This window comes from Orycteropus afer, unplaced genomic scaffold (assembly GCF_000298275.1).
Source record: "Orycteropus afer afer isolate SDZICR_OR568_19922 unplaced genomic scaffold, OryAfe1.0 scaffold00527, whole genome shotgun sequence".
NCBI classification, from domain to species: domain Eukaryota; kingdom Metazoa; phylum Chordata; class Mammalia; order Tubulidentata; family Orycteropodidae; genus Orycteropus; species Orycteropus afer.
This window is the reverse complement of record NW_006922114.1, coordinates 1,625,164-1,638,529: the sequence shown is the minus strand read 5'-3', so window position 1 is coordinate 1,638,529 and position 13,366 is coordinate 1,625,164. Positions and strand designations below refer to the sequence as shown.

The 13,366-nt window shown below is 54.3% G+C and overlaps 1 protein-coding gene across 1 annotated transcript in view; it reads left to right on the top strand.

Annotated features, from left to right (window-relative positions):
• Window positions 1-13,366, top strand: part of SEMA5A (semaphorin 5A) — a 233,930-nt gene that overhangs the window by 193,613 nt on the left and 26,951 nt on the right. Inside the window, exons 12-13 of the mRNA XM_007955665.1 lie at window positions 2,440-2,665; window positions 5,332-5,550. Of these exons, the coding sequence (XP_007953856.1) occupies window positions 2,440-2,665; window positions 5,332-5,550 (445 nt within the window). The remainder of the gene's footprint in view (window positions 1-2,439; window positions 2,666-5,331; window positions 5,551-13,366) is intronic.

The following is a 13,366-nucleotide window of genomic DNA, read 5'->3' as shown; positions in this document are numbered from 1 at the left end:
GACTTTACAGTTATTTTCTTACCATGTACTGAGTATATTGTAATAGAATTCTCCCTGGGTTTCTTCTATTCATTCATTGTTTGCTTTCAACCCAAGATATTTTAGGTTTTCCAATGGGAATACAGAAAGCAAAATTAGCCATCTAGATTTCTTCCCCATATTTTTGCGGATTGCGCTTGAATGGGCTTATTTGTGGATGGGTAAGTGTGACTTATCCATTCCCTAAATAACTAGCATTGCCATGCTTGAGATTGGGAACATAAAATTAAAAAGGCAAAGTTCTTGATCTTGACTCACTTGCAACCTATTCATGGAGGCGGAATTTTAACTGTAGACAATTACACTTTTGTGACATGGACACAAGTACTCTGTGACACAGCCCAGAGGGGATGGGGGCTGAATATGGAAGGAAGCAGTTGAGATGGAGTGGAGACAAGGAGCACAGCACTCACTAAGGTGATCGTTAGGTGCCTTGGGTCAGCTTCAGCTCTTGCGGACCTTCAGTGCAACAGAACAGACCACTGCTGGGTCCTGGGCCATCCTCGCCATGGCGGCTCTGGGTCCTGGGCCATCTATGCAATGGCTGCTCTGGGTCCCATGCTGCCCTAACGACAGCCTGTCTGGGGCCTGTGTCACCCTCACGATGGCGGCTCTGGGGCCTGTGTCACCCTCACGACGGCTGGTCTGGGTCCTTTGTCACCCTCACGACGGCCGGTCTGGGTCCTTTGTCACCTTCACAACGGCTGGTCTGGGTCCTGTGTCATTCTCACGATGTCTTCTCTGGGCCTGTGTCACCCTCATGACGGCTGGGTTGCTTGAGTCCATTCTTGAGGTCACTCTGTGCTTTGAGTACCTTCTAACCTCAGGGCCCATCTCCCACACACTATCACACAGTGGTCTGTTGAGATCTGTAGGGTTTTCTGTGGCTAATTTTGGGAAGTATCAGGCCTTTCTTCCCAGTCTGTCTTAGTCCGTGAGCTCTGGTGAAACCTGTCCACCGTGGGTGCACTACTGGCATTTGAAGTACCGGTGGCATAGCTTCCAGCATTGAAGCACACGCAAGCCACTGCAGTGTGACATGCTGATCAGTGGACGATGGGCAGACATAAGTGTGAAGCCATGTCTGTAGGATTGGCACAGAAGTAAGGGACCCAGCAAGGACGCCTGAAGGTTTCCGGGTTCACCTTTCAGTGGATGGATTTAGCACTGCTAACTGAGGTGGAGGCTACTGAGGGAATGTCTCTGGGGATTGTTTGACTTTGCTTTAAGGGCCATTCTTGCTGGGTGTTTTCACCAGAACAGGAAGAACCCTGTGTGGCAAATAATGGCAGTGAGCTCCCTGGAATCCTGTGTTGTTTCTTTCTCTGGTACTAGATGCATTGTGGTCAACTTTAGTTCAATTGTGGGACGTTAAGGCAGCAGTTCACCAAGAAGGTGCAGCCCACCATTCACTTGAGCCAGCTCAGCCTTCCCAGTTGACTCCAGTCACTTCACTGCTTTGGGCATTAATGGAAAGCAGAGTGGCCACACCCTTCTCAGTGTTTTCAGATTTGATCCTTTTAATGTGTGCATCGTCATCAGACCTTGAAAAGTTGAAATGAGGAGGCCTGAGTTCACATTGAGATTCACCTTCGTGTTGAGGGAGTAAAGGACATTACACTGGACATGGCTGTTGGAGGCTCAGGTCCAATGAGTGCGGACATGGCTGTTGGAGGCTCAGGTCCAATGAGCATGGCTTGTTCTTCCTTGACTGTGCCGTCCCTGGGACGTGGGACACACCATCCCTGCCAGGCACATCACTAGTACACAGGTGCAGCCAGACACTTGGCCAGTGTTTTGGGTTTTGTTTTAACATGTATTTTATCTAACTCAGTTGCAGCGTGCAGTCAGTATAAAAATTGAGTTTTGTTGTTGTTCCATTTTAACTATTATTAAGTGTACAATTCGATGACATTAATTGCATTCACGGTGTGATACCATCACCACTGTCCCAAAGCTTTTCATCCCCCTAGCAGAAACTGGGCACCCCATAAGCAATCATTCCATGTCCCCTCCTTCTAACCCCTGGTCACCACTAACGCGCTTTGGTCTCCATGCATTCATCCTGTTATAGATGTTCCCCATAAGTGGGGTTGCACGGTGTTTGTCCTTTAGTGTCTGACTTACTTCACTCAGCATCATGGGTTTCGGTCCATCCGTGTGTGGCTTCAGGACTTCTTTTCTCTGTGTGGCTGAGTAATCTTCATCATGTGGATGGACGGCACTTTGTGTATCCACTCAGCCCGGGATGGGCTCTAGGTTGTGTGCATCCTCTTCTGTGCTGGTTTGAGGTTTGCAGCAACTGGTGGCTCTCAGGTCGGAGGGCTCATGGGAGGCAGCATGGCGGGGCGGGGCTGTGGGTGTCCTATGACAGGCACACGCCCTGCGTTCTGTCCCCAGGAGTACCAGCCCTGCAACACCAGCCCCTGCCCTGAGCTGAAGAAGACGACACCGTGGACACCTTGGACGCCTGTCAACATCTCCGACAATGGCGGCCACTATGAGCAGCGGTTCCGGTACACCTGCAAAGCCCGCCTGCCCGACCCGAACCTGCTGGACGTGGGCCGGCAGAGAATCGAGATGCGGTACTGCTCCAGTGATGGGACCAGCAGCTGCCTCACAGATGGTGAGTGGGAGGTCCCCCTTACTGTAGCCATTTAATTATGTGTGGCGGTGGCCGGTGAATTCAGCTCCCAGAATAACAGGGACAGATAGGCCCAGAGGAGCTGGTGTGAGATTTATGTAGTATCAGAAAATACACTGAGTGCAGCTCAGGGCCTTCCACCGTAGTGGCACTAAGACGCCGGCTTCCATACACTTCTTTACTGACCCTGGGATCCCTGAGCAGGACACATGATGGATGCACTAAACTGCTCACCACAAGGTGGGAGGTTCGAGTCCACCCTGAGGCACCTCAGAAGACAGGCCTGGCAATGGCCTTCAGAAAACCTTCCACGGAGTGCCCCCTTCTACTGACATGCACGGCAGCAACTGGATGTTTTGGTTGATTTATCCCCAAACTGGACAAAGACAAGGGACGTGGATATCTCTGTTTGCACCAATGAAAGGTCTACTTTCGTGAACGGGAGGAGGCCTAGGGCACAGTGGTTAAGCACTCAGCTGATAACCAAAAGGTTGGGAGTTTGAACTCACCACCTGCTCCACAGGAGAGAGCAGGCAGTGTGCCTCCTCAGAGACTGACAGCCTTGGAGACCCTGTGGGGCAGTTGCGCTCTGTCCTCTAGGGGTGCTGTGAGTCGACTCCGTGGCAGTGCGTTTGGTTTTGGTTTTAGTGAGGGGTGTGATGAGATGACATGTGTAACTTACTTCATGTGAATAAACCAGATTCACCTCAGTGGAAAGAAGATGGAAACGAGACAGAGTGTAGGTTGGGACGTTGTTGCTCTATGTCCCCACAGCCCTGGAAGTCAGTGCCAGAGAAGTCTAAGGTCAAGGGGTCCAGAGGCAGCTGCCAGGGTCACCCTCCAGCTATGTGGCCTCAGGCGAGTTCCTTAACGTCTCTGTGCCTGTGACGCCACCTGGGAGGTGGACTCCATCAACACTCGAGTGCACGAGGGGTGCGGGTCAGTGCTGTGTGTCCATCGCGGTCACCACGCGTCCAGTCTAGCTGGCTCTCACTCCAGCTGTTCTCTGGCTGTATCTGAGGTGAGCTGGGTGGCTAAAAGCTTTGGCGGAAAACACTGGGAATTTAGTCGAAGGCAATTAAAAAAAAAACAGCTGTGCCGAAAGTCTAAGCAAGAGCTCAGACAAGCAGGAGTGTGAGTCTGTGGACAGTCTCCTTGCTGGTGTCCCGCTGCGCGGCGTCCAGGAGAAAGGCAGTGGAGACTCGGGCGCGTGGGGCCCAGGGTGCCCGTGCTCCCGCCGCCCAGCCGAGTCTCCGGGCATCGTGACGAGTAAGCCGGGCTGCCCCTTGATGTGAGGGTGCGGCGGCCTCCCCCTGCGCTGACTCGGCAGCTCCGCTCCTCCCCCCGCCTGTCCCCAGTGTCACCACTGCTGCGCTGCAGTAACTGTGCCAGGCCCTTGTTGAATTGGTGGCAGACGCACGTCCACCTGCAGCGGCCTGGAGAACAGGACAAGGAGATGCGGCTCAGCCCACAACTCAGGAGCTAATGAGGAGAGTCACCGGTGCTCAGACAAGAGCTTAGTGGGAGGCAGCAGGTCGGACGTTACAACAGCAAGAACCCCTGCCCTCTCAGCCAGACTACACCTATTGCGTGGAGGCCATTCTGGCTCATAGTGACCCAGTGGGACAGAGTGGAACTGCCCACAGGGTCTCCAAGGCTGTCAGTCTTCACAGAAGCCAACTGCCCCATCTCTCTCCTGCAGAGAGCTGGTAGGTTTGAAGCACTGACATTCTGAGTCGGAGTCAACTTGCTGGCAGGCGTTTTCTTGAAGATGACTGTATGCAAAGGGTGAAAAGGGAAATATTCTTGCAATCATGGGAAGGATGGTCACCTCAGCAAAGAAACGTCATTAGCCTCAGGGGCCAGCTCTGACTCTTGGCTGTTGTTGTTGTTGTTATTTGCCGTTGAGTCGCCCCTGACACATAGCGACCCCTCCTTGCGTTTCCGAGGCAGTATCACTACGGAAGTAGGATTGTCCAACCTTCCTTCCGAGCAGTGGCTGGTGGGTTTGAACCGCCAGCCTTCTGATTAGCAGTCAAGTGCCTTAGGCACTATGCTACCAGAGCTTTCTGAATGTGTACTGTTTTCTCCCTTCCATTCTCAGAGATTTACAAAACCCAACTGTCCGTTTGTTTATTAAGGCTGCACAGTTAAGCAGTCAACCGTAAGCCAAAGGCTGGTGGTCCAAACCCTCCCAGAGCCGCTGTAGGTGAAGGGCCTGGCAGTCTGTCCTGTGTGTGTGTCTGTGTCCGCCCTTCTTCAAGGACGCCGGTCCTGTCAGCTTGACTCCCTGCACGTCTCATGTCTCTGTGTCTCCACATCCCAGGACACACCTGTGGCTGTACCAGGTTGCGTGTTTGTTTGTTGTACGTTTTCTTATAAGAAGAGGTGTCTCAAAACAGTAAGGAGATGACTCATTGGCAGCAACTTTGCCGCATTTCACCCGTTTAAAGCCACGCACAGAAATCCGCTCAGGATCCAGGAGGCTCTCACTCAACTGCAGTTTTCCTTTTCCAGTCTAACATGCAATGGTCTCGGCTGAACGTGAGCGCATAGTTGCAGAAACCAAGCAGGCGGGTGATACGTGGGGGTGGCCGGCGGTCAGCCCGGGAGCCCTAATGGACTCGCCTTCTCTCCCTTCCCTGAAGGCCTCTCTGGAGACTTCCTGCGTGCGGGAAGGTACTCTGCGCACACGGTCAACGGGGCCTGGTCGGCCTGGACGTCCTGGTCCCAGTGCAGCCGCGACTGCAGCCGCGGCATCCGGAACCGGAAGCGGGTGTGCAACAACCCCGAGCCCAAGTATGGGGGGCTGCCGTGCCTGGGCCCTGCCCTGGAGTACCAGGAGTGCAACATCCTGCCCTGCCCAGGTGAGTGTGGGGACAGCGCGGGCAAGTGTGGGCGCCAGGGGCTGGGCGAGCGCAGGCCGTCCTCTCCCTAAGTGTCGCAGTGACGTCATCGCCCGTTGGGTTGGTGGGTGTCTCGGTTCCCTGGTGCTGCTGTAACAGAATGCCACAGGGAAGTGGGGGGGTGTGTGCAGGGGGGAGCTTTAAAGGATGGAAACGTGCCTCTCACGGTTTGGGAGCTGGAAGCCCCAGCTCAGGGCACCAGCTCGGGATGGGGGGGTGCTTCCCAGTCAGCTGGCGTCCTGGGGATTCTTGGTGTCTTCATAGGGTACCCAGGTGTGTCTTCGTCTAGTCCTGTCTTTGTCTAACTCGGGATGGGGTTCAGGACCCACCCTGCTCTGCCGTGACTCCTCGTTCCACACAGGGGACACAGTTCAGTCCACAGCACCCAGGGGGATGGGAAACGAGCCAACAGAGGGTGGGGCGCCCTCTGCCTCCCCATCATCCCACCCGGGTTCTAGCTGTCCATCCCACCTCTTTTCCGGCTGCTCTGGGGCTCTGTTCCTGCGTGGAGAAGACCTGGCAGGCCTAGCTGTGCTTGACATCTGTCTGGGGTCCTTCCTCCAAGAAAAAGTCAGTACGTGAAAGTGTGCTTCCCACCCACATTAGTGCAGAGACGTAAGGTCCAGGCCAAGTTTTCCTTCACTTTGTCTTCTGATTGTAAAGGAAATTACAGCTGTCTCCTGGGTCCCTCAGGGCTGTGGGACCCAGGCCTGGGCTGGGGAAGAAGCAGCCCTTCTGACCTATGCCCCTCCTTCTCGGGCACTGGTCCAGCCCTCAAGGTGTCTCCCAGTTACAGGTATCACCAACCCCCACTGCCCCATGGTGCCCGCTGGGCAGGACTCTGCTCTCTTCTGAGCCACTCTCTCCTCCACGGGAGTCTGACACAGAGTTTGGGCCCACACCTTCCACCTGAGAACAGCTTCTTGTCCTGTGGAGTTTCCTGACCTGTGAAAGGTTACTGCATTGGGCTGAAAGGTCCCCACCAGCACCCCAAGGGTCCCTGGGTGCTGACACCACCCGAAAGCCTCCTATCTCTGCCCTACCCCCAACTACTGTCCAGATCCCCCATCCTGGGGTCCCAGGGTGCCTCCATCCCAATGTCCATCTGTCTTTGCATTTCTCGCCTTCCAGCCCTCCCGCCCTCAGCGGCCAGAGCATCTCTAACCCAACACATCCCGGCCACCCCACGTATTGCTTTGTATTATGCACACTGTCCCTGTCATCTGAGCAGAAGCCCCATTGGGACAGGAACCACATCTGTCCCTCTCACCACAGTAACCCAGCTCCTGGCTTGGGCCAGGAACATGTTAGAAACCCCTCCCAGATGCTGAGAGGACAGGAACCTTCCGTCCCTCCTTAACTTTCTCAGCAAACTTTGGGCAGCCCACTGTGCACCACGTAGGCACACAGACACTGATGTGGCCCAGGGAAGAGGGGCGCACAGGTCAGTGATGAGGCTTCCTGGGACCTGTGCCAGCCCAAGACAGTCACCAGCTTGGGTTGGTGACAAGCTGCAAGGGCCACATCAGTGAAGGACCCTGTGAGCCATCTTTCTAGAATCGTCTAACAACACCAAATGTGCTGTACTGAGCCACGTCCCAAAGGGGAGGCAGGAGTTGTCCAAATAGTCCAGCGGGAATGGGGAATGAGGGTCCTGTCAGTGACGAGGTGCCACATTTTAAAGGAACAGATCTCAGCATCCTCATCTTCTCTAGCAGATGCTGCAGTTTTATGAGTTCCTGGCGTAAAGAACTGGCTTGTCTCAAGTGCTCAGTGAGCATCTGTGGATGGATGGATGGATGGATGGACAGAATGTATAGATGAGAGGTCAGGAGGAAGGATGGATGAATTGACAGATAGTGTATAAATGAGAGGTCGTGAGGAGGGATGGATGGATGGATGGAAGGATTGACAGGATGTATAGATGAGAGGTCGGGAGGAAAGATGGATGGATGGTGGGTGGATAGATGGATGGATGGATTGACAGGATATATAGATGAGAGATTGGGAGGAAAGATGTTTGGATGGATGGTGGGTGGGTGGAAAGATGGGTAGATGGATGGATGGACAGGATGTATAGATGAGAGGCAGAAGTTGGATGGATGCTGAATGGATAGCTGGATCAGTGAATAGTGTAGATGGATGGATGGATAGGCAGATGGAGGGATGGATCAATGGATGGGTGGATGGAGGGACTGGTGGAAGGATGGATGGATAGAGGATGGATGGATATGAATAAATATGTAGACATAACTGACAATACACAGTCCCTAGCCCCATAGCTGAGGCTCCCATAATGCCCTCACTCTGACGGTGCTCCGCCCCTCCTAGCATATGTCTGTGGAGTTCCTTTGGCCTCGCAAAGACTCCTGCCCTGACCATCCAGCCTTCCTGGCCAGGCTGATGCTGAAGGGCTGGGAGAGGTCACAAGCCAGTTCTTTCCCACAGTCCCCAGCAGGGACTATCCTATCCTCCCCGAGGGCCGGGAAGAGGCTGGTGGGGCAACATCACTGCATTAGTGTCTGTGCTATAAATAGCAGCACAGAGGAAGCCGTGGGAATGGCCAGACCCTCCTCCCCCCTCCCTGACTGCACACAGACTCCTCACTGGCATCTGCAGAATGAGCACATTCCTCAGGGATGCTGCAATGCTGTTTGTCCCGAGCCCAGAGGGTCGCAGCCCTTGTCACAGATGGTGCAGTGATGCGCTCTGCCAGCTCGGGCCTTTAGAGGCTCACTTGACGGTCAAGCCGGAACCCTGTGTGCATAACTGTGGTATCTCCCCGTAGCTCTGCCCTCGTTTCCCCTTCGGTGTTGGGAATTGTTGAGAGTGGCCAACTCCACTTCCCACGTGTGAGTTACCGCGTTCCCAGGCTGAGTGGTGCAGACGCCAATTGAGCCTCTCTCACCTTCTACAACATTCCCAAACCTGAGATAGGCTGCAACTCAGCACGAAGGGGGTGGAAGCCTTCAGGGCTGTGGGTGCTGAGCTCAGCGCCCAGTGGGAGACCCACTTCCTGGCCTGTTGTGTAGACTCTCCTTCCTGTTAGGCTCTCCTCCCTGGGAGCTGACGCCTCCACCCTTTTCTCTCTCTTGGACAACTTCCAGTTTGGGTCCTGCATTTCATTAAAACCTGACCCGTCCTGTGATTCCATGTGAAAGTAGATCCTGAGACACTATCTGAAGGCAAAGACCCTGTCAGTTGATCAATGAGAAATCCGGTCCCAAGTTCTAATATGTGTAGGAAACCACACGGGGGGGGGTTCAAGTCGAGCCCAGGAGGACAGATCCTGTTCTCACCCGTTGGGGCCTTTCTCTACCCTGTGGCTGTCCTCACCAAACTAATTATCTCCAACCCTAAGACACAGCCTGGGCTTTCTCCCTCACCCTTGCCCTTTCTCAGTACTTGTTGTCAGCTCTGAGGACCCCGGACCTTGGCCGACAGCAGAGCCAGCAGAGGCTTCTCTGTTGCTAAGCAGTCCTCAGATAACAGGAAGGCAACTCAGAGCTTTGTTTCAGCTCCGTGAGACCCAACACCGGAAACAGAAGCTCCTTAATTAGATCGAGCTAAGATGCTTCCATTCTGTCTTTGTTAAGAGAAGAATGGAAAGTCAGGGAGAAGGTGTAGCGAGTGTGGATAAAATGGAGGGACTGACTGATTGAGACTAGGAAGGAGGTCAGGGTGTTCTCTGAACAGAGCGTCTGCCGGACACGACACGTGTGCGTTTCCCTCCTGCAGTCCTGGTGCCCACATTCCGCTCTGTCAACTACAGGTGACATGGGAGGGTGAGTTGAGGTCTGCCCTGGGGGAGAAGGCATAGAGGCGAGACTAGAAACCTCCTGTTCACAGTGTCTTAGTGTCCAGGCCACCGTGATCAAATACCACAAGGAGTGGCTTTAAAGAAAGAGAAATTGCTTGTCTCCCAGTCTGGAGGCCGGGAGTCCCAGTCAGGGTGTCAGCCTTATCAACTCCCTCTGTGGCTCCGAGGCAGGAAGGATTCCTGCCTCTCTCCCGGCTTCTGGTGGGTCCACGTGTCCATGCCTGGCGTTCATGGACTTGCAGTGCTGCGTCTCCCTCGTGTTCACCTGAGCTCTCTCTGTCCCTCTCCCGCCCTCTCTGTCACCTCCCTCTCCCTGTGTGTGTGTGTGTGTGTGTGTGTGTTATGAGGACTAAGGCTTGCAGCTGTGTCTTCCTCTGTCTTCACCTTCTTTCTCTCTCTCTCTCTCAGCCTCTCTCTCTCTCTCTCAGCCTCTCTCTCTCTCTCCCTCTCTTTCTCCTCCTGTGTGTCAACTTGGCTGGGCCTGGTTGAGTGGCTGGGAAGCTGGATGCAGTTTTCCCCATGAGGAGACTGGTCATCAACTCCATGGTGGAATCTACTGTGAGCAGCTAAGTAGCTGCCTTAGGGCTGTGGTCTGCTTCCTGTATATAAGGAGAGGCCTTGGGGAATGGTCTCTAGCCTATGGCATGCTTGGACCCTGCATGTAGCCATGTCATTGTTCAGCAACCTGCCATGCTCTGCCGACCTTGGAGCTTACGAAAGACTGAAATTAATGGCCTGCTGTGTGGTTTGGTAACATCAGGACTGTCCATTTTTACTGGTCAACCTTGGGCTTGTCAGCCTCAGCAGCCAGCAGCTGCCTGGGTAAAGAGACGCCTCTAGCTTCAGTAGGCCGGGAACAAGAGGCTGGCTTTCACCCAGCCCCTAGAGCCTGGCACTTTGAACTTGGACTTAAAGCCTCCAAATTGTAAGAGTAAACCCCTGTTTGTTCAAGCCATCCCGTGTGTGGCGTGTTCTTGTCAGAGCAGTACTGGGGAACCAGAACACACAGGATTAGCTCCCATCTACTCCAGTGTCACGTCATTTCCATAACCAATAACATTGCCAGAGACCCCATTCCACGTGGGCTCACGTTCACAGGACTTCAGCGTGTCTTTTGGGGGGACACAGTTCAACCCATAACTCGGGATCCGTGCCCACTCCAGGGAGCCCATACCAATCCGCCCGTGTCCCCAGGGGCATCCTCTCTGACCACAGCCCGCGTTTCCGACACACGGATCTGTGAGTTCTGGGTTGTCTTTGCTGTTTAGATCGCTGACAACCATACTTCCTGCTGTTGCCCTCGTTTTCATCTCACTGTAGTGGGAGTTTGCAGCTAGAATTTCTAGAACAAGGATTGTTCTCTTCTCTGGGGTTACTTCATCTGTAACTTTCCTTTAGTCAAAACCAATTTTCTGCAACGAATCGCTTTGGGAGAAATACGCGTTTCCATCTAGTGTACTCCTCTCAGCCTCCTTTCTCAGGACCAGTTAGTGGCTGGTCCCAGCTGTGAGAAGATGCTCTGGGATCATAGCAACACCCAAGCCCTATTTGAGAGCCTTGCCCTGGGGTTGTGCGCCTGAGTCTGCATCGAGGCAGGATGCTGCCGCTGCAGGTCCAGCCTGCATTTGCCCTGCAGCCTAACCTCTGTGCCTTGCTCCCTGCACATCTGGAACAGCCCAGGGTGGCCGTGAGGCCCAGCAGGGGTCTGGAGGGTGACGTGCCTAGAACCACGTCCGGCACTCTGTAAGAGCTCATTTTTGACAATTATGCTGTTATCATGGTATCCTTGGTAGTGGAAGCAGTCAGCACGCTCAGCTGCAGACCTAAGGTGGGAGGGTCAAGTGTACCCAGAGGCACCTTGGGAGAAAGGCCGCTGGTCTACTCCAGAAAAACAGCCAAAGTGCATCTGACCCGAGCTGTGGTGTTTTCATTGCCTCACATGCCTATGAGAGCTGGACAGTGAGTAGGAAGACCGAAGAAGAGTCTATGCTTTTCAGTTGTGGTGCTGATAGTACCGGGCTGTCAGAAGAACTAACAGATCTGTCCTGGAGGAAGTGCAGCCAGAATGCTCCTTGGAAGCAAGAATGGCCAGACCTCGTCTCACCTACTTTGGTCATGTTGTCAGAAGGGACCATTCCCTGGAGAAGGATGTCATGTTTGGTAGGGTGGAGGGTCGACGAAAGAGGGAAAGGCCCTCAGCAAGATGGATTGACACGGTGGCTGCGATGATGGGCTCAAGTATAGCAAGGACCGTGAGGCTGACACAGGACTGGTGTTTCGTTCTATTGTAATAGGGTCACTATGAGTTGGAGCTGACTCGATGGCACCTAACAACAATAACAGTATGGAATGGTGGGCCCAGAGGGCTCAGTGCTAGAGTCCTTGGCTTCCACGCGGGAGACCTGGGTTCAGTTCCTGGTCCGCACCCCTCGTGGGCAGCCACCACTTGTGCCACGGGGAGGCTTGCTTGTTGCTTGGGTGCTGAAGCATTTTCACTGGAGCTTCCAGACTAACAAAGACTGGGAAGAAGGCCTGGTGATCTGCTTCTGAAAATCACCTAGTGAGAACTCTGTGGATCACAACTGTCTGATGTGCAACCAATCAGAGGTGTGGAGCGGGAGGGACAACCAATCGGAGTGTGGAGCGGGAGGGACAACCGATCCAGGGTGTGGTGCAGGGCAGTCGGGTTGTGTCCGTTTGGGCCTGGGGTTGTCATGCATCACAGTCGGCTAGACCCCAGCAGCACCGGCAACATGGAATGCTATCACAGTGGAATCTCCTTGTCATCCAGTACATTGAAGCCTTCTCCTTCCTCCAGAGTCCCAGCCTAAGGTAGATTGAGAGAACTGGGTTAGAGGACAGGGTGTGAGGGCCGGGTTAGAGGACGGGGAGTGAGGGCCGGGTTAGGGAATCAGGAGTGAGGGACGGGTTAGGGGACCGGGAGGGAGGGCCGGTTAGGGGACAGGGAGGGAGGGCCGGGTTAGGGGACAGGGAGGGAGGGCCGGGTTAGGGAATCGGGAGTGAGGGACAGGTTAGGGGACGGGGAGGGAGGGCCAGGTTAGGAAATCGGGAGTGAGGTCTGGCTTGGAATTGGTCTGGGGCTGATAAAGTGAAACTAAACACACTGCCCTTGAGTCTATTCTGACTTACACAGCGACTCCCATAGGGTTTCCAGGCCATAAAATCTTTACAGAAACAGTGTCTCCTGTTTCTTCCATGGAGCAGCTGGTGTTAGGTCTGTGGAATGCCATCCAACTCTGTCAGTGCTCCTCTGATAATGTGAAGAGGGGCTCAGTTTCTCCTCAGGTTTCCCTTTGTCTGGAAATAACCCATTTCCCGTTTCCTGGGCTACATCCCTGAGCACAGTGCCATGGGAAGGAAATGGTCCAGGGCCAGTAGTAGATCTTAGGGTTCAAAAGGCCAAGTGGGAATGTTTTACGCCTGGATCTGTTACAGGTGTTCCCTCAAAGTCTTCAGAGTACAGACGTGTGCCTTCTGTCCGGCAGCAATCCCATGCCGGCGGTCTGTCACGAGAGCATAGGGGCGCCGAGGGGAGGCTCTCATCAGACCAGCTCCAACAGGGATGGGCTGTATGTTAGTCGGGATGCAGGTCAGGGTGCTGTCTGAGATGCGGCAGGCCAGGTGGTATCCATCGCTCCTGGTGTGGGGTCATTTTAGGTATGGCCGGACTGTGAACTGACTGAGGAGGTGCAGGGGCACTGCAACAGACAAGACCCTCAGCTCCCACAGGCTCTGGCTTGGGCTCCAGCCCATCTGGGTCAGCCTCCGAGCCTCCTGGCTCCAGGTTCTCAGCCCGTCACACGGGCATCACGCTCCAGGACACCCAGTACCTCAAAGCGCTGTGACCTCCGGGCCTCGCATGGAGTGTGCGAGCCCCCTGGAGACCAGGTGAGCCTCGGTTACTGAGAAACACTGCGACCAGGTCCCCAAGTGAGG